Below are 21524 nucleotides of genomic sequence, written 5' to 3' on the forward strand. Positions count from 1 at the left end.
ATCAGTGACACCAAACAGGGGTGGAGGAGCTGCCTGAATGAGAGGACAGAACAAAGTATGGAAATCCTCCTCCAGCAGAGCTTCCTGCAGCTGCTGCAGGCACAGGAACCTCCCTGAGATGTGCCACAGAGCCAGGCCATCCCCACAGCCCTTCCCCACTCCCTGGCACCTCTGCCTCTGGATGGGTCTGGAGAATTTGGGTGCCAGGGGGTCCCAAAAGTGGCCAAAAGGAGATCCTGAGGAGCAGGGAAGGTGCGGGTTGTGAGTCAGCCCGGTGGTTTGGCTGCTGTGCAGGGCACAGAACTCCAAACTGCTCCCAGAAACTGCCCTGGGCAGGGGAAGGGAGATAAACACGGGATGATAACATGGAAATGTGTCAATGATACCCTTTTTTGATTTGGAGATGGGGTAACTGAGAGGCATTTTAAAACTTTAATTCTATTTTCAGCCTCATGAGAAGGCTGAGGGAATACAGATTTTATAAACTCACACCATCACACAAATCCATTCCCCACAGGAATGCACAGAGAAGTGCTGGAGGATCTCACACACCTTCCCATGGGGAAATCCAGGTGGGATCTGAGCTGGGTTCCAGGGAAAATCATCGTGCAGGACTCACAGCCAGCCCAGCAGCAGCCCCTCAAGGACTCTCCCTGTGCTGGAGGATCTCACACACCTTCCCATGGGGAAATCCAGGTGGGATCTGAGCTGGGTTCCAGCTCCCAAAGCCAGCCCAGCAGCAGCCCCTCAAGGGCTCTCCCTGTGCCTGCTGTGCCAATTCCCCTCCCTGCTCCTCTCCCGAACCCACCACATCCATCACGGTGACGTGCACACTCCACCTTAGGAGAGGCTGCTCCTAATTTAGCAGCCAAGGCTCTCAGATAGGCTCTGTAAACAGCGGGATGCTGCTGAGAAGGAAAATGTTTCCTTTCAAGGCAAGGCCTGCAGTGGCAGGACACGGCTGCCCCGAGAGCAGCTCCTCAAGCCAAGAGGTGAAATCCTCAGAGGTGCTGATTTGCATTCCTGATTGAAAGGGCAGCGAATGTGACAAGATCCTCAGCAGGACCGGGAGAGGAACCCGGCACAAGGCTGGCAGTGACTCATCCTCCTCCTCCTGCCAAATAAACATCCAAACCTGCCTGCCTGGAGTTAAACACCTCGACCATCCTGAGCACTTCCATGGGTTATCAGATGATAACGTGCTGGGGAGCTGCGATTTCCTCTGCCTGCAGGGAGGGCTCTCCGAGGGCTCTGCCCACACACACAGACCCTGGGGTGGGATTTGCAGCCTCTGCCGACACACAAAATTATCCAAATTGTCCAAAGAAATAAAATTATCCAAAGAAATAAAAATGGGGAAAGCGCTGCTTGCCAGAATTCCCAGCAAAGCAATTCCCTGTGGGGAAAGTGCTGCTTGCCTGGAGTTAAACACCTCAACCATCCTGAAGCACTTCCATGGGTTATCAGACGATAACGTGCTGGGGAGCTGCGATTTCCTCTGCCTGCAGGGAGGGCTCTCCGAGGGCTCTGCCCACACACACAGACCCTGGGGTGGGATTTTCGGTGTCTGCAGGAGGGTGAGGTGCTGACACAAACAATTATCCAAAGAAATAAAATTATTCAAAGAAATAAAAGTGGGAAAAGTGCTGCGTGCCAGAATTCCCAGCAAAGAAATTCCCTGTGGGGAAAGTGCTGCTTGCCAGAATTCCCAGCTAAGAAATTCCCCTCTCGAGCATAAATAATTAAAATTTAAAAAAAAGAAAGAGAGAGGGCACCTGCCCAGCACCAGCCATTGGAGACAGGGAAAGCTCTGGCTCCAGTGACACACTTGGCACAGTGCTGGGTGTGTGTGACAGCCCCTGGGCCATGACACAGCTCCATTTAACAGCAGCCTGGGAGGCGATGCCTGCCTGCATTGGAGCTCAGTTGTTCCTCCAGCCTCCGGGGCCGAGGTGCCAAAGGCTGAATTAGTGGTGCCAGTTGGCTGCAGCACAGTTTGGGGCATGTACAGCGGTTAAAGAGAGCCCTGGGTGCACAATCAACCTGTTCCAGCTCTAAATCCCACAGAAGGCTCAGCAGCCTCACAGGTTTCCTTTTGAAGAGTGGGAAAGCAGGAGGCTGCTAAGAAAGCAGTGAATTAATCTTTTTTCTTCTTTTTCTTTTTGCACTTCTGTGACCTTCTTCCAGGAGATGCTTCATAATTAATTAACTCTTGTAGCCCCATGTGAGCCAGGGTTTCCTGCCTCCCTTACATTCAAAGCAATCCTGTGATAAAGCCACTTGCTCAAAGGTCACACAGGGAGCCATCAAAATCAGTGACAGATTCTCAGAACCTCAACTCCCAGCCTAAAAGATGCAGAAAAACAGGCAAAATCAGGCTGGATTAACACCTGCAGTCCGTGTTGATCAGCACTGAACCAAACCCAAACCAAAAACTGGTCTGAACAGGAACATTTTTCACTCAAACCAGAACAACCTGAAGTGTTTTTTTGTAGTTTTCCTAAAGTCAGACTGGAGCCAAATCAAACAATTTACTGAACTCCTGACAATAACAAGAACTCCTCCCACAGTGCATCACTAGCAGCTGAAGGAGGAGGGACCAGCAAACAAATCTAAACAAAAGTGCTCCTTCAAGTGAAATTTCAGCCCCTGGAAAAGGCAGACAGATCTTTTCCCACTGCATGGACTTTGCTCCTCATTTCTTAGAGGAGAACTGAATCAGTGTTTTGAAAAGGCATACACAGAAATGTCTTTTTTAACCCACAAACTGTAAATTCCTGCTGCTCTGCTGTAACCAGGACCCTCCAACCATCCCTGTATGGCCTGGCAGATGGGAGCACCAGCCTGGTGAAGGCCTAAACTTGGGATTTCTGCCTTGTTGAGGGCGGGTTGATGATTAGAAGCCTTTTCCTTAAGAACACAAAATAATTTCTTGCACCGAAGTGACTTGTGCCAGAACAAGCCCCATTCTCCCTCGTGTTTACCAGACACAAATGCCACTCATACTTGGTATTCCTCACAGTTGTGAGGAAGGCTGTGGGAGAAGCACAGCAATCAGATCCCAGCCAGACTCTAAAAAGGGAATTTGGCTGCTTTGTTAAATACCAATGCCCCTATTTGGGTCAGGACCAACAGCTGGATCCCGAGTGGAAAGTCCTTCCCCTGTGCCTGGGCTGGTGAGTGCCTGCTGTGTCCAGCAGCTGTCCACCTTCCCCTGTCACCACGGGGACACTGCTCTCACAAGGCTTTCCCTGCATCACAGGAATTTTCCCCTCTCCCCAGCCTGCCCTGGCTCCCACTGGTTATTAACTCTTTCCTGAGCCCTGTGTGTGCCTGCAGAAAGGAGCCCCATCCGTGGCACCAGAGGGCTTTGTGCTGCTCCCTGCCTCTCTCATCCCAGCTACACCCCAGCGATTCCCTGCAGAAAAACAAGCACAGAGCCAGAAATCCCACAGATGCAGCAGCTCCCAGCCCAGGTGCTGCCATCACCTGCAGGAGCCAGGACATCACCGTGCCTCAAAAAACAACAATTCCCTCACCCAGCTGCCCACAAATCACTTCAGGCCGTGGGCAGGGAGGCGAGGGGAGCAGGGGAACAGCGACATCCATCCATGCCCAGCCCGTGTGGAGCCGGTCCTGCAGGAGATGCGGGAGCCGCTCCCGGAGCATCCCGAGCGCTCCGGGCAGCATCCCCGTGTGTCGGGTGTCATTTCGCTGTCACCCAGAGAACAGCGGCTTCCAGCAGCACCTCAGGCCTGCTTCAAGCGCATCTGACACATCCCAGCTCCTTTCCCCTCAATGCCTCCCCAGGAGCTGCCTCTCATTAGGCGCAGCCTCATTACTCGTGTGGGTGCCGCTCCGCTCGGAACCTCGCGGTTCATTTGACAAAGCCCGGGCCCATTGTGTGCTGACCATGGGATACTTGGCAAACACGAGTTTCCCGAGCTCCCGGCACGAATTCCTCCGGCACCGATAGCGTGTGCTCTTGCATCGCTCCACGGAGACGTGCGGAGGAACGGATGAGGCTGGGCGAGGTTTAAAGATGCAACAGGAATGGTTTGTTCAAGCACATCCAGCCAATTCGGGTATAAAAATGAGTTGTCCTCAATAGGATTTAAAATCGAATTGTGCTCTTTGAGAAAAGCATTGCCATTTCTGTATTAAACCTGAATTGCTGTTTGTTTGGCTTTTCCAGGAGCCAGGTCCCCCCACATTCCCTCTACGTTCGATTGCACTGAAAAGGCTTTTTCTACCTTAAGGTATTTATGGTGAACAAAACCACCAAAGTGATTCTGCACTGAATCAATTTAACACAAGCAAGCAAATTTCAGTTTGAAGACGTTCTGTTTGATTGTTTTATTAATAAGTTTCTTCAGTCCCTGGGACAGAGAACAATTCCTCTGTTTGTCAAAATGAGAGTGAAAGTGCCTTGCTCAGTCTGCAGGGTGAAGAAAGAGGTGCATTCTGGACCAAGAAAAGGAAAGACTTAATTCTGACTGATTATCTTTGACTAATTCTAAACAGCCCTCACATTTATAAATAGGATTTCATCCAACCATTCAGTCTCCCGGAAAAACTTTCTAATTTTCAAAAGGACTGTTCCAAGAACAGCTCTAAACCTGCTTCCCTCCGCAATGCCATTTGGATAATGAAAGACAAACAATCCATCCAAAATTCAATTTCATATGAAAAATTGCTGAATGGGGTCCAACCCGACAAAAAACATTCACAAACTTCCCAAGTGCAAACATCCAAAAGCTCCTCTGCAGCCACAGGTTAACAGCTCCTTTGGGCTGTCATTACTCTTGTAAAAAGCAAACTGAATTTGGGAAAAAGACACATTTCCAGCATCATCCAGCCCTCGGCAGAGGCATTCAAGTGTCCTGCATAGCTTTGCCTTGCGCAATTTGACAAACGTTTGCCAATGGACCATCCCCAGCGCTGCAATGCTCCCAGACAGCCTCCACCTGGAGGGACACCACCGAGGTTTCTAGGCCACCAGAACAAACCTTTCAGCTGGGAGGTCTCCATAAATCAAGCCTTCATTTCCCCCCCCAATCAAACTTTTCCTCTTGACCGGCTCCTTTTGAAAGCGCCGCGAGGAAGTCCTGAACGGCGGAGCTGCGGTGCAGCTGATGTCATCCCTTTTTATAAATTCACGTGTGGAGGGCTGAGCGTGTGGAGGCTGCTCAGGAGAGACTGTTCTAGCACCAGGGCTGGTACAACTCCCAGCCTTCTGGAGCACAGCTCTCTGCTGGATCCCACGGCCCAGCAGGTACACAGATTTTCCCTTCGGGAAGTTCCAGCCTGACCGGGGTAACCTCTGCTGACCCAAAGATGTTTCCCTGGCTTTTCTTTCCCCCTCCCAGGTTTTTTGCATGTGCCCCCAGATGAAAAGCCGACCCGCAAAATAAATTTCCTCCAAGGTCATGCACTCCTCACCATGCCTTTATTTGCCAGTTGGTGAAGTATTGAAAAAAAAAAATGAAAACTTCCTTATTGTGAGAGGAGCTAATGTCCCATTTAAACGTAATAGAGAACGAGAGGAGATGCAACTAGAAATCTAATCGCTGCTTCATAGCTAAACCACGAGCTTAGCAGCTTTCTTTTGTGCCCTGAAGGTCCCAGGCACCCTCTCTTTGCAAAGACAATATATGGCACATCCAAATGCTAATCTATTCCTCTCTTTATTTCTATATTCAGCTCCCTGGCTGATTACAGGCAGACGTGTATGTGTTCAATAGGTCCTCCTGCTTCTTTAAATAAGTTTAATAATACCCTTTTTATTTATGGGAGCCTGAAGTACAAAGGATGCAATGCAGGAGCTCTGCAAGAGCAGAAAAGAGAAGAAAGGCAAAGTAGCTGAAGATACAGCCTGGCAAGGGCTCAGTAATTCAACACTGTTGATTCTATAGAGACCAACTGCTTTTATTATGCACAGATTCTCCGAGGGGGGAGACAACCCCACAGTTACGAACTTGCAAAGGAAAAGAATCTGTACATGTCTTGTCTGAGCGCAAAATTGGCTAAAAAGGCGATTTTAAAGGCAGGGCAGCCCACCCAACATTTCACCCGGCCACTCCGAACAGCTAACGTCTCTCCCCATTAAAAAGTTGTGTTAAAATAACACAACGAGCAGGAGAAATGAGGCAGAGAGCCCCTCCAAGGAGCGGGTGCGAGGGCTGGGATCGCCGCTCCGGCTGCGGGATCAGCCCCGCTTCACCCCGCGCTCAGCATCCCCGCCCGCCGCGCATCGCCGCCAGCGAGCGGCTCCAAAAACCCCCGGAACGCCCGAACGCCCGGGGCTCCTCCGGCACTGCCGGCACGCTCGGCTTCCCCGGGCACTGCCCACACGCCCGGCTTCTCCGGGGAGCCTCGCACCGGGGAGGGCGGCACGGCCGCCGCCGCTCGCCCGCAGCATCCCCGGGCAGGCGGCGCCCCCCGCCCGCGGCCCCGCGGCCCCGCGGTACCTGCCAGCGTCTTGTGCACCGTGTTGCCCATCGCTCGCTCGCTCGGCGGCGCGGCGGAGCCCGGGGCCGCCCGGAGCTCCGCAGGGCCATGGACAGCGCCCGCCTCCCGCCGCCGCTCCGCGCCCGCCCCCGCCCCGCCCCGCGCAGCGCCCCGCCCGAGCCGCGGGAGCCGCGGGAGCCGCCGCACTGCCCCTGCCCCGGGGCCTCTCCTTCCCCTCGCTGCCCCGGCCCCGGGGCCTCTCCGGGATGGGCTGCGCTGCCCCCATCCCTGTCCCGGTGCCTCTCCGGGATGGGCTGCGCTGCCCCCATCCCTGTCCCGGTCCCTGTGCCTCTCCGGGATGGGCTGCGCTGCCCCCAGCGCTGCCCCGGTGCCTCTCCTTCCCATCGCTGCCCCGGCCCCGGGGCTTCTCCGGGATGGGCTGCGCTGCCCCGACCCCTGTCCGTGTCCCTGTGCCTCTCCGGCATGGGCTGCTCTGCCCCCATCCCTGTGCGTGTCCCTGTGCCTCTCCGGGATGGGCTGCGCTGCCCCCGTCCCTGTCCGTGTCCCTGTGCCTCTCCGGGATGGGCTGCGCTGCCCCCAGCGCTGCCCCGGTGCCTCTCCTTCCCATCGCTGCTCCTGCCCCGGTGCTTGTCCGGGATGGGCTGCTCTGTCCCCTGTCCCTGCCCCGGTGCTTCTCCGGGATGTGCCGATCTGCCCCCTGTCCCCATCCCTGTCCCTATCCCGGTGTCTCTCCGGGTTGCACCCACTGGCACCTGTCGGAGGAGCTTCCAGCTGGGATTTTGGCAAACACGGGCCTGGCTCTCCCCCAGACACCCCCGAGAGAGGTTTGGCCCCTGCCTCCTAAGGAAAAGAATCCTCTTTCTCCCGCAGCACAAGCACACCTGTCCATCAGCCACACCTGCCCGAAGGGCACCGGCTGCACTGGGGAGCACTGGGAGCCGACAAAGCCGAGCTCTCTCCCTCCCCGTGCCATTTCCTTGCCGGTGACATTGGATAAGCCACTTTGCATCTCGGTGACACGGCTTCCCCACCTGGGCACCGAGGGAATTAGCAGCAGTGTTGTGTCGGCAAAGGCGGGATCAGTTTGAAGCACGGCGGTGGCCAAGGACGCCTCAGCCCCGGCAGCATCGGCTCCGCAGCTTCCCTCCTTCGGATCTCAGACAGAAAAACACCTTTGGAGCCCCCTTGGAGAAGAGCAAGGCTCCCTCCCCACCCCTCCCTGCTCCTGGCCCGAGGGTGATGATGCTGACAAGGGAGGGTGCCAAACCTTCCCTCCCCGTGCAGCTTCCAGGTTTTCAGACTTTAGAACTGGGAGCCTCAGAGCTCCAAAATGTTCTGCAGCCACACCTTGGGCTGATGACACCGCGCACAGTGCTGGGGAAAAGTGTCCCCTAGCAGGAGTCACATCTCTGCACTGTCACAGAACCTGGGACACAAAAGGAAAAGTGGGAAGAGATGGGAGCCAAGGAATAGTAGCTCAATAGCCTGACAGAGATCAGCCTCTGATCTATTATAGAGAGGCTAAAATAACAAGCCTTTAATCCCTAGATCATGTTGAACAGGTCAAGTGTGGCTCGAGAGATGAGAGAGGACAGAAAAACCCAATTTCCAGCATTTTTTCGCTATCATAGGGATTTGTTAAAAATGGGATTATTGAGTGAGACACCAGCAGCTGTTCTTAAAAGCGCCTGCACCCATCTGCTGTCTCCTTGGGTTAGCACATGTCTCCCACTCCCTTTGCTGCAGGAGCTGTCAGAGGGCAGCAGGAGCCCGGTGCTCCTCCCCGGGGACAAGGGGAGGGTGGCAATGTCACCGAGGGGACAGTCCTTGGGTCACCAGACTGCGGGAGGCTCCGCTAATCGCGGCTGCTTTCCCTCAGCAGGGAGTGGCTGTTGTTATTTTAGGGCTTCAATTCGCCTTCAAAAGCAGCGGCAGCAGCCGGGGGCTGCTCATGTGTGTGCCATGTGTCACCTCCCTGTCCCTGTCCCTCCTGCCACGCCCCGGCCACACCAGCCCACACACTGCCCGTCCCAAGGGTGTCCCAGCCCTTCCTCCTGCCCAAAACGGGGTAAAAATAGAAGACAATGAAATGGGAATGCACATCCTTGGGACACGGAGGCAGCCGGCAGGAGTGAAACCAGCACTCCTGCTCTTGGCATTGTAAAAATTGAGAGTTTGTTAAAATAAAATAACCTGCTCCTCACAATGCAAAACAGCACTCCTGGGAAATGGTTCAGCCAGGAGGATTCTCACCCTCCCCAGAAAGGGAGAGTGAAAGACAGCCAGGACTGGACACTGAGCAGGCCTGAGCAGCACTGCAAAGTCAGCCTGGAGAAAAGCAGAATGTGCCCCAAGCAAGGCTCCACAGACAAAAGCTCATTAGCATTTAAAGATTCTTTCTGCTCCAGCAAGTTTTGATAACTCTTGCTCACAGCACACTTCAGCAATTTCCTCTGTGTGCCTCTGAAGGAATCCCCTTCCTTCCCTGTGTGCCCTGGCTGGCCAGGCACGGCCTGCCCTGCACACACAGCTCTGCTCTCTCTGCACTCCCAGAAATACACAACTCTAATCCCACCTAAGCCCCTTCCCAGCAATTTTCACCACTAGATCTCAAAGCGTTTTGCAGACAAGGTGAGTGACAATATCCTCATTTCATGAGGGATGAAACCGAGCCACAAAGAAGCCAGGAGATTTGTACAAGGTCACAGCTTGGCCATGGGCAAACTGGGGAGCAGAGCTCTGAAACAGCCACAAAACTGAGCTGGATCCAGGACTGAACACTTTTAGCTGCACAAATTTTATTTGCTTCTCCTTCTGCATTTTCTATTGCTCCCCATAACAAATTCATCTTAGTGGGATCAGTGGAGTCTGATCAGGATAATATTATGCAAAGGAAAAAATCTTTGGGAGGCTTTCTGTATCCCACTGATGTCAGACATCTGCTTCCCAGCTCACTATAATCACTTCTAAATCTCACTGTGCAGGGGTGTGTGCCCAGGCCTTTCAAAATGGACCAAAAAAAAAAATAAAGAAAAGAGAGACAAATTTCTTCCTGAATCAAAAATGTGATGAATTCCACTTGAGGTTTGTCGCAGACAGGAATCTGACACAAACCCTCCTCTAAGCACCCACACAGGCCAGGCCTCTCTCTGAGAGAGGGAAATATTAGCAGTGATATAAACACATTTGTATAAATGTAATGTTCCCAAAGATGCAAATAGCTTACAAGGAACAGCTAAATTCCCACTGATTGTTACCAGCCCGATGAGGAACTCTTGTTACAGCATCAGATGCGTTTCATTGTCTCTGTAAATCCCCCGGGGGCTCGAGTTTTGGGGGCTGAAAGCCGCTGTGAGCTGAGAGGTACCACTGGGAGCAGCTGCCATTCGTGTCTCTGACAGATGGCAGTGAATAACGACAGGCTCGGCTCTTGCAGCAACAGGCAGATCAAACCCTGAGAAATCCGTGTGTCTGTGGGGCAGGGAGCCCTCCTGCCCTCCAGGGCCGTCTGATCCCATCCCAAACCCCAGTTCAGGTGGGATCACCTGCCCTGGCTGGCACAGCCCCTGCCCCAGCTGCCAACACAAACACAAACACCAACACAGCTCTGCTCCTCTGCTCTCAAACTGGCCAGGCTGGCCCCATTCACAGGGAATTCCTGGGGAGCCCCCAGAGTGGTCTGTCCTTCCCAAAGAGCAGATTCCCAAAGAGCAGATTACTGCTCACAGAGCTGTGCCCATTCCCGGTTCAGGAAAATTTACAGAGAAATCCTGGGGAGCTCCCAGAGTTTCTGTCCTTCCCAAAGAGCAGATTCCTGCTCAGAGAGCTGTGCCCAGCCCTGCTCCACAGCCCGGGCACTGCCAGCTGCTCCCGTTTCACACCCTGCTCCCTCAGCTCTGGATCCCTTCCCTTCTCTGGGACTCAAGCTGAGGAGATGCTCACAGAATCCATTTCTCTTCCAGCTCCATCTGCCTGGAGCTCTGAGGATGCCCAAACCTCCTTCCCTCCCATCGCAGCTCACCCTGAAACCTCCCTTTCCTTCCCCTGTTTAGCAGGAGCTCCCTGGGAATTCTCAGAGGCTGCAGATGGAAAATGCCATAAAAAAGACATCAGGGGACTGTCGCAGCCTAAAGTGCCCTTCCAGCCTGCAAACACCACCACGGGCAAGAGAGTGCCGCTCCTCTGAATGCTCATCAGTGACATTCAACACATTTCCTTCAACAGGTGCTGATCCAGCATGGAAACAATTCCTTCCTCCTGACACGAGCTCGTTTCCCTGGCTGTGCTGGGTGGGTTTATCAGCTTCCCCCCAGAGCTCCTGCCAGCACCTTGTGCTTTCTTCCCTCCCCATCCTGGCTGAAGGGACTGTCCAGGAGAGAGCAGATTTGCCTGATCAAAGCAAATGTAACTCGTCTCACAACTCCCCAGCCTCCGCATCTTGCCTATGGAAGGAGAGTACTAATAAGCCTCTCTCCTACTTGGAGATGAGTGGAAAAAAAAAAAAAAAAAAAGAGAAAAAGAAAAGCTGAATTCCCATCCACACGCTTAAAGAGGGATTTGTTTAGGAGGGATGCATGCACAGAGCATCCTCCAGCAGCACACAAACCCTCCTGCCACCCACGCTCCCCACTGCTGGCAGCAATTCCTGCCCTGCCCTGCTCCCAGCCCCAGCACAGGATGCTCAGGGTCTCCACAGGTCACCCTCCCTAACTGCTTCTGACTCTTTTTTCCCCTCTAAGAAATGAAGGGAAGCAGGAGGTTCCAGCACAACAGTAGGAAAATCTTGCAAAGAGCTTCTTGAACTGGCCTTGACCACACAGAGCTGAAGCTGTTTCCTGATCCTTGCCCTCAGAGCCTGCTGGAGACTTGGCTTATTCACCCAAAAGTGGGACATCAAACCACACTGTGGAATATAGGAGAGAGTGCTGCTGGGCCAGAGCTGACCCACAGGATGTGGTGCAGCCAGGGAAGGGAAGCCTGCAGGGATGGATGGATGGATGGATGGATGGATGGATGGATGGATGGATGGATGGATGGATGGATGATGGATGATGGATGGATGGATGGATGGATGGATGGATGGATGGATGGATGATGGATGGATGGATGGATGGATGGATGGATGGATGGATGGATGGATGATGGATGGATGGATGGATGGATGGATGGATGGATGGATGGATGATGGATGATGGATGGATGGATGGATGGATGGATGGATGGATGGATGGATGATGGATGGATGGATGGATGGATGGATGGATGGATGGATGGATGGATGGATGGAGGGATGGATGGATGGATGGATGGATGGATGGATGGATGGATGGATGGATGGATTTTGTGGTCAGATGCCCAAAGGAGCAGCGAGCACCTGCCCTGACAGGGCTCTCTGCTCAGGTGCAGGCTGTGATGTGTGCCAGCCATGCAGGGGATGCAGAAGCCACCTCTGACAAGATGCCAGAGCAGCTCTGAGCTGAGGAACATGTGGGCATTGCTGGCACAAAGGGATTTGGCCACGCATTCCTCAGCTGCAAGGATTAAAGCCCAGGCAGAGAGAGGAAAAGGAAATGGTGAAAGCACAGCGCAGCTCAGTGTCACTCACAGCTGCCACGTCCCCAGTGCCTTTGGGAAGGACAATGACAGTCCCCAAACAGCAGCAGAGGCTGCCAGCAAGGGCAGGAGCTGGGGTGGCAGCGAGGATGATGATGATGATGCAGGGAGGAACAAGGAGAGCAGAGGCAGCAGCAAGGGGAGACTTGTGACAGCATCTTCTCCTGGGAAAAGTGTAACTGGGCTAATTCCACACTCTTCATGCTTGAGATAAACAAAGGTGCTTCCTCTCCACCTTCCCAGGGGCGTGGGGTGGAGAGGGGCTCCATGATGTCTATGATGGAGCAAGGGCCACCCATCCCTGCAGCCCAGGAGCTGCAGCCCTGCTGGGAGATGCTCCCCAGAGCAGTGCCCTTTCCTCCCGTGGGGGCGGAGGGTGGGCTGGGCCCATGGAAGGAAGAAATTCCAATTTAGAAACAAACAGAGGCAGTTCCTATTATTGTTAGTGGGATGTCAGCATCTCTGGTCCCCAGCACCACTGTCAACAAACAGGCTCACAAATGCTCCTTCAGCATCAGCCAAAATAACATCCATGAAAGCAGCTATAACTCAGCATTCACTACACACACAACAAGCTCTCCTTCTTCTTTTTAAATCCAGTCTTGTCCACGTAATTTTAACATAAAGGAACTGGTTGTGGGCTGTGTTACCAAATGAGTCATCACTTTATGTGACAGCGTAATATGATTTAGAGAATTCTTGGCACACCAGTGTGGATTATGCATTATAATCTCTTAATTTGGGCTCTCAGTGCTGTGTGCCAGTGCCTGGAGCAGGAGGGAATTGCAGCCCGAGCTCTGCTCCTGCTTTGCTGTGTGACCTTCACAGATTTGGTGCCCTCCTCCTGCCCTCCTTCCTCCATCTGCAGAGCGGGACCACGCCTGAGTCTCCAGCAGGGTCAGCTAATGCTCACCCAGGGGGTTTTAAGAACATTATGTAAAAGCAAATTGTTATTTCAGTAGGGGAAGGAAAGCAGAGGGACTTTGCAGTGCAACAGGCTGGTCTTGGGAAGGGCTGGTTCCAGACTCTGGGTGCTGGGTTCCAATCCCAAGCTAACTGGGGACAAGGATTTTAAGGTGGTGAGTAGGAATTCCTAACAGGAAACCTGGAGATTTGCAAACTGCGACTCTGGGGAAAACAAGCATTGTTTCTGACAAATATTGATAGAATAAATAAATGAAACACTTGGGAAAACTCCTCTCCCCTTCCCCTTCTCCTTGGGGAGGCTCCCAGTTTCCCTGTGGGGATGAGCAGCCACCCCAGGGGAAGTGGAAATGCGTGAGACCAGGAGCTGGGGACACTCATCCACTCCAGGCTGGCCTGAAATTCCGGAATCAGCTTCCCCAGAGAGGAAAGGTTTGGGACCAGAGCTGCTCTGGAGATCCAAACAAACAAACCCAGAGTGCAACATCTGCCAGGGCTACCCCCGACCCCCCAGGCTTTCCATTCTCTGTGCTTCTGGGAGATGCAAACAGACCCATATTAGCCAAGGGGCACTGGGCAGGCAGGAGAGATGGTGCCCTTTCCCAAACCCATCCCTGAATCCCTGATTTGCCTCTGTACCATTCCCAAATCCATCCCTGAATCCCCGACATCTGCCTTGCACCATTCCCAAACTGATCCCTGAATCCCTGATTTTCCCTAAATCCCTGTTCTGCCTTGCACCATTCCCAAATCCATCCCTGAATCCCTGATTTTCCCTGAATCCCTGATCTGCCCCATCCCCACAGCCCCTGCTCTGGGATCAGAGGCAGCAGCATTCCCACAAGGCAGCAGGATGCATTTCATGAGACACAAACACCACATGACACATTCTGGGAGACTGAGAAATCCTCCCCAGAAGGAGGAAGAAAATTCTGAGGAAGAAATGAAAAAGAAAAAAAAAAAAAGAAAAAACAACAAACCCCCTACATTTGCTGGCAGGAGGGTTTCTCCTGAGCCCAGTGAAAAACAGCCAAGGCAAATCTGTCAGAAGTGGGGGAGAAAAGCAGGGCTGGGGCTGCCTGGAGCCCAGCTTTCCCCAGGACAGCTCTCAGTGGCAGGCAGAGCAGGCAGACAGAATTGTTTGACCTCTGGGAGCTCTTTGGGGAGCAGATGACAAGCGAGAAACACAAACACAGGAGCTCATCTGCCCCTGCTCCGAGCTCTTCCACCTGTTACTGATTTCCCCAGGCAGGGCAATGACTGAAAGGCCACTTGGAAATGCAGCACTTGAAAATATTTTACATTTTAGGAGCTCATGGGAAAACCAAACCAAACCAAGACAAATCCTGCATTTACTGCCTGTCACCTTCTAAAAACGGGACCAACTTCTTAAGTCTCTACTTAGGAGTTATTCCCTTGAAATGAAGCACTCAGAGAGGACACAGAGCTACTGCATAGGCAGAAAACTATCCAGGAAAAAACCATCTTTCACTCCTTGCTCGACCTTCCTGAACTTTTCATGCACAATAGAGCAAAAAGGAGCTGACCCTTGGTGACTTGCAGTTAATTTATAAGCAAGAATCTCTGTGCCTGGGCAGTGCCTGTGCTCCTGTGCCATTACCAGGCACAAAGGCACTGCCTGAGGGACTGGGGGACAGCTTTTCATGGTCAGGGGCAGAGCAGAGCCCTCCAAAATCCTGCCAGGGCCACACAGGGACTCTGCACCACTCCCAAATCCATCCCTGAATCCCTGACATCTGCTTCTGCAGATTTGGGAGTGGTGCAGGGACTATCCCCAGCCTGTCACCTCTGGGGAAAAATGCCCATGGGGTGAGCCAGGGACACACAGACACTCTGATATTTGCCTGGACACCCACAGGATTTATGGAGAGAGCCCAGAGCAGCAGGAGATGCTCAGGATGTCCCTCAGCCTTGGCTGTGGGTTCACACAGGGGGACTGCAGCTCTCCCATCAATGCCACCTCCTCTTTGTCACAGATTGTCCCTCCAGAGCTGTGCCATCAAATCCTGACCCCGTGTTTGTTGCAGACATCTTTTATGAAAAATCATTTTTTTAGGATTTTTCCTCTTAGGAAGCTGGGAGGCCTCAGGAACAAAATGCAAACATTGATTATCTGCTGCTGTGGAATGCAACAGGTGCATCTGGGATTGATCTATGTTGGATGTTTCTAATTAATGGCCAATCACAGAGAGTCCAAGACAGAGCCTTTGTTATCATTCTTTGCTATTCTATTCTTAGCCAGCCTTCTGCTGAAACCCTTTCTTCTATTCTTTTAGTATAGTTTTAATGTAATATATATCATAAAATAATAAATCAAACCTTCTGAAACACGGAGTCAGATCCTCGTCTCTCCCCTCATCCTCAGACCCCTGTGAACACGGTCACACGTGTTGGACTCTGCTGCCCTCATCCCCAGCCCTCAGAGCACCAACCCAGTGACAGAGCCCAACCCCAGCTCTCCTCTTTGGGGCAGAACAAGCCATCATTTATAGATTTATACACACACATGCCCAGCTATTCATCCTTGCAGCAAACCCTTCATGAAGTGTGCTCCGAGCCTTTCTGAATCGAGCAATTCTCTGCTCAGACAATCAATTCCTGACTGAGACTCTGCAGGGAAAGACATCATGTTGCAGGAATGCTGCAGAAGCTGTTGCATATACTGCTTCCTTTGTTGAGAATAGCATCTTTTCCTTGGATATATTTTTTTTTTCCTCCTTAGCCATTTAATTTCATGAAACGGGGCCCAGTTCCAGCAGGCAAGAAGATTTTGCTTCTCCTTTCCCGAAAGGCTGAGAAACCAGATTTAAAAAATGTGCTTAGTGGGCGTTTGGTGGGACGAATTCTCTCCCAGAGTTCGGAATTTCTGAGCTAGAGCAAGAGCTACATTGCATATGGTGCCTGCTTTTTCTTCCCTAGCAGGTAGCCTAGAGATTTGCTGCCTTTTCTACCATGAAAAAAATAAAATAAAAATCAGAGTAGCTGCTTTGATTAAAAAAAAAAAAAAATCCTGCAAGAGGCTTCAGGTTGGAGCTTTTGACCAAAAGGCTGGGGTCAGGAATTTGTAGAAGTGCTTGTGTGTAATAAAAAGCAAATTATTGTGTAATAATTAAGTGTAATAAAAAGCAAATTATTCCTTGCTCCATCAGGGAGCACAAGGGTGGGTCCACTGAAAACAGGGACTTTAAATCAGTGTAACCAGGGATCCTAAACTGCTGCAACCTGAGAATTTAAACCACTTAACCAAGGATCCTAAACCAGTAAAACCAGAGACTTTAAACCAGTGTAAGCAGGGATCCTAAACCATTGTAACCAGGGACTTTAAAGCAGTGTAAGCAGGGCTCTAAACCACTGAACCCAGGGAATTTAAACTAGTGTAAGCAGGGATCCTAAACCAGTGTAACCAGGGAATTTAAACCAGTGTAACCAGGGATCTTAAACCACTGTAACCAAGGATCCTAAACCAGTGTAACCAAGGATCCTAAACCAGTGTAACCAAGGATCCTAAACCAGTGTAACCAGGGATCATAAACCAGTGTAACCAGGGCTTTAAACCAGTATAAGCAGGGATCCTAAACCACTGTAACCAAGGATCATAAGCCACTGTATGAGTGACTTTAAACCAGTGTAACCAGAAATCCCAAACCACTATAACAAAGCATCCTAAACCACTGTAACCAAGGATCCTAAAGCACTGTAACCACTGACCCTTAAACCAGTGTAACCAGTGACCCCAAACCAGGGATCCTAAGCCATTGTACCAGTGATCCCAAACCAGTGTAACCAGTGATCCCAAACCAGTATAGCCAGTGACCCCAAGCCACTGCAGAAGCACGGTGTGGAGCCCTGGGTGCCCACATGGGCACTGCAGGAACAGGCAGGTGCAGATCTGAGCAAGGACACCACACAGGGAGGGGCAGAAGGAGCCAAGCAGAAAGCCCAGTGAATGACACTCCTGTCCCTGTGCACCCTTATCAGCAAAATACAACAACTGCCAAGATGTGCTACATCTGCACAATTGTCTCCAAATTAAATGTACATCCACGTTCTATAAATATCAGTAATTCTCCTCTAAAGCATCAGTAATTCTTCAATTCCACTGGGATTTCTTTCTTAGCTGCCAATTTTAGAGTCTTCCCAAGAGATACTGGCTTGAACCTTCTATCTCAGCTATTAAATAAAGACAGGATATTTTTATTAAAAAAACCAAAGCACACCCTTGAGACTCAACAGTTCAGACTGGAGATAACAACCCCTGAGTCATGCAACGTGGTTTTAAGGAGACTCCAATAAATCATGGAATGGCTTGGGTTGAGAGGAACCTTAAAGATCATTTTGTTCCAACCCCACTGTCATGGGCAGGGAAATCTCTGCAGCTACAGAATCTTTCTACACCTGCATTGGCCATTTTTTGGCCATTTTTTTCCCAAATACAAGGTTGAGGTCTGAATCTCAATGTTTTTCCTCTGTGACTTGAAGAGGGATGGAGGATTTGTCTCCTCCTTTGAGGGGCACTTGGGGAGAGGAGCTGAAAGACAGCAACTCCAGCAGCACATGGATTTGGGTATGTTTACAGAGCCCCAGAAATCAAAGCTGTCCAACAGAGGGAGAACACTGAATTCATTACACCCCCAGGCTGCTCTGGGCTCAAAGACCTCTCAGATGTGATGAGGATGTCTCAAAACTCAGGAGGACTTTACAGCCTTTCTTGTGTGCTGCCAGAGAACTGAAATTTTGGGGTGGCAATCAGTCTTTCCCTTTGGAAAGCCTCATTTCCCTGAAGGAAAGGCCCCATCCTTGCAGTGCATGTTGTCACTGGAGTGTTTTATTTAATTAAAATAGGAAGGAGCATCTTTTACTGTGTGCAGTAAAAACGAGGAGACACCTCACAATACTTGTGATACCTCTTGATATTAAAGACACCATGGAGGGGCTTGATAGCTGGTTTGTAAATAAAGCTGAGTTAGTAGAATAAATAACAATTGATGATTTTTGAGTGTATTTATAACAAGGAAGAAGACAATGCTGTTAGCATGGGAACAGATTAGAAAAGATACATGAAAATTTTTGTAAGTTAGATTACATGCATAAGTAAATGTGTATACGTGCCTTAATAAATTTCTGTAAAACTTTTGCTAATTATATTAATGTTAATGGCTTTGCACCAATGAATATCATAAGTTATTATGATGTAGTTAATGACTTAAGACCACACTTTGTTAAGAGTATATAAACCAGAGAACACACTGAATAAAAACTTTTCCTCTTAGAAGAAGTGTGTATGTGTGACATCCAATCTAACAGTGACAGACACTTTACAATACATCCCCTCCCCTGCCTGCCAAGGGCTGAGCCTGCTCCTGCCCTGCTCCTGGCTCACACAGCCCATCCACCACCTGCCTTCACCTGGCCCAGGTGAGGAAATGGTGCCTGGGAGCAGCCCCTGCACCACAGGCTGGCATTGCCACTGTCCCACAGCGAACCTTTGTCCCGGTGCCAGCAGCTCTTTCCCTCCCTCACCTGCACTCTTACGAGCAGCGCTGCTGTGTCTCCTCCCTGCTGCTCCCACCACATTGCTGGCAGCTGGAAAAAACCAAACTCACCCAAGCAGGGCACATTTCTGTGCCACCTGGAGGGGTTTGGTGGCACTGCCACCCCCCTGCAGCTCAGCAGGGTGGGATAAAGAGACCCCAAATGAGAGGCACTCAGCAGATTTCCCCTTAGTGAGAGCCCATCAGGGCAGCAGGAGTGGCACAGAGGTGGCATAGGGTGGCACAGGATGGCATAGGATGGCACAGGGGTGGCACAGGGTGGAATAGAGTGGAACAGAGGGGGAACAGGGGTGGCTGCAGCCCACGGAAGGCCCTGGGAAAATTTCCTGCTGCTTCAGAGGGAAATGTGGGTTAGGGCCATCAGCCTTCCCCAGGCAGGGGAGACCTTGGCACAGTTGAGACCCTGGCAAAGGTGAGACCCTGGCAAAGGTGAAACCCTGGCACAGGTGAGCCCCTGGCACAGGGCAGACCCTGGCATAGGTGAAACCCTGGCACAAATGAGGCCCTGGCACAGGTGAGACCATGGCACAGGGGAGCCCCTGGCACATGTAAGACCCTGGCAAAGGTGAACCCCTGGCACAGGGGAGACCCTGGCACAGCTGAGCCCCTGGCACAGACACTCAGGGTTTGCTGGCACAGACAGCCAGGGCATGGCAGCCCTTGAGCAGCTCCCAGGTGGGAGAGGAGCCACCTCAGGACAGAGCAGCCCTGAGTGACAGCAGCCCCTCTGCACATGGCACAAGTTCTGCATCATGGCTTGGCCAAGCCCCTCTCCACTCCCCATCCTCAGCCAGCCCGGGAGAGGATGTTTATTGCTAAAATCAGATTTATTCCTCACCAGCAGGGCTTGACCTGCAGCATCTCTGTGTTTCTGGGCCACACACAGCCCTGCTCAGCCGGAGCTGCAGCTCTGTCCTGCCCTGCCCTGTCCTGCAAAGGTCTCGGGGTTGAACTCTGCCTGGAATGGGCTCTGCACTCCCAGCAAACTTCACATCAGGCTCCAAACCCTCTCCATCTCCCAGCTGGGTCAGCGGCAGAAGCCTCTCTCCAAACAGCCAGGGTCAGACCACACAGAGCATTCAGAGCTCTCCCCTCACAGCAGCCTGGGGTGCTGCTTCAGGCTCTGCAGCCTTTTCAAGTCCCCCAAAATTACAGATACAGAGTCCTGACTCCTCCACTGAAACAAGAAAACCCCCTGATTTACAAGAAATTAAATAGGGGAAAACAGGACATGGGTTTGCTTTCCTTATTTTATTTTTTAATGATTTTTTTCTGTAAAGGCTCCAGATCCGTCCAAGGAAAGAATTCCTCAGGGCTTATCAGAGCAGCCACCACAAAGCAGAACAAAGGGAAACACCAATCATTTCCAGCAAATCAGAAAAATGACAAGCTGTAACCTTCAGAGGAGAGCAGATTCCTGCAGAGGGTTTGGCTGCTCTGTCTCTGAGCTTCCTTTTCCCCAGCCCCAGCTTCCTAGCACGAGATCCCTCAAACAATAGAGACTGCCATCAAAAGGAAAAAGGGGGAAAAATGGAAAAGACCATTCTTTTACAAATGGAATTAAAATGGAAGGACAGGGCTTGTCCCTTGGGGGAACTGGTCCCTCCTGGTGCTGCAGGGGGCTCAGGGAAAGCACTGCAGCCCTGCTGAGGGGTCACAGGGCAGAAAGATGCTCTTGGCTCCATTTCCATGAGTAGGAGAGCTCTGAGGGGCTGGAGCCTAAACTCGAGGGCCTCTTTTTTCACAGAGAAAGCTTTTTAAACCCCCACGAGGACCAATGAAATCCTTCCTGTTTTACCCACACTGTTTTTCCCTCACCTGGGAAGAACAGAGGGGTCTCAAACCTTCTTGGTGGGGAGTGGGGCAGCACCAGAGAGACACAGAACCATCTGGAAAAGCCTCCAAGAGCCAGATGTGTCTGACCCCCATCCCAGAGCACTGAGTGCAAATCCAGGGCTGCGTCTCTGTTCTCCTCTTGTCCCAAGCCAAGAGGTGATCCCAAGAGGCTTGGGATCATTTGGAATCATTTGCAATCATTTGCAATCACTTGGAAAAGCGCTCCAAGGCCCAGCTGTGCCTGACCCCCAGCCCAGAGCACCGAGTGCCAATTCCATGGCTGTGTCTCTGTTTTCCTCTTGTCCCCAGCCAGACCCTGTTGTTTTATCACTTTTAAACCCAGTTAACCACAGGAAAGGTTTGCTCTGGGGAAAGCAGCAGAGCCAAGCAGAGCAAATAATTTCTTTTCTGTCCTGCAGTGAGCCAGGCCATGATAATTGGAATCCCCTAAAAAAATCTTTCCTTTTCCATTCTACAGTGAGCCAGTCTGCGGTAACTGAGATCCCCTAAAAAATAATTCCTTTTCCTCCTTGCAGTGAGCCAGGCCATGGTAACTGAGATCCCAAAAAAAAAAAAATCACTCCTTTTCTGCCCTGCAGTGTGCAAATAATTCCTTTTCCATCCTGCAGTGAGCCAGGCCATGATAATTGGAATCCCCTAAAAAATCATTCTTTTTCTGCCCTGCAGTGATCCAGGCTGTGACAACTGAGTTCCCCTAAAAATTCATTCTTTTTCCATGGGGCAGGAGCTGTGACAGGGCCAGAGCTGCTGCAGGAATGTGCCCCGACCTGAACAGCCACAGGGCTCTCCTCAGAGCTGTGCTGGAGCCACAGCTGGAGCAGCAGGGACAGCACAGGGGCTGGTGGCAGCTCTCTGGGCTGTTCTGAGCTTCCTGGGCTCTCTCAGGGCACAGCCGAGCAGGGTTGGACTGGATGTGCCCCCCAGCCCCATTCTGGGGTCACGGCAAAGGGATCTCCTGCATTTCCCCCCAGTCCCACAAATCCTCATTCAAACCTTCCTCCGGCAGAGCCAGAACTGCTTTGCTGAGGTGGGAACAGGTGATAAAAGGTGCAAGAAAAGTCACCAGCAGAACAGCCCAGCCACAAA

The 21524-nt window shown here is 51.6% G+C and overlaps 1 protein-coding gene across 1 annotated transcript in view; it reads right to left on the reverse strand.

Annotated features, from left to right (window-relative positions):
• Window positions 1-6573, reverse strand: part of NEURL1B (neuralized E3 ubiquitin protein ligase 1B) — a 33678-nt gene extending 27105 nt beyond the window's left edge. The window contains exon 1 of the mRNA XM_058034938.1: window positions 6471-6573. Coding sequence (XP_057890921.1) covers window positions 6471-6501 — 31 coding nt within the window. The 5' untranslated portion in view covers window positions 6502-6573. The remainder of the gene's footprint in view (window positions 1-6470) is intronic.
• Between the last annotated feature and the right edge of the window lie 14951 nt (window positions 6574-21524).

The sequence above is a fragment of the Melospiza georgiana genome, chromosome 15 (assembly GCF_028018845.1).
Source record: "Melospiza georgiana isolate bMelGeo1 chromosome 15, bMelGeo1.pri, whole genome shotgun sequence".
Taxonomy (NCBI): Eukaryota; Metazoa; Chordata; class Aves; order Passeriformes; family Passerellidae; genus Melospiza; species Melospiza georgiana.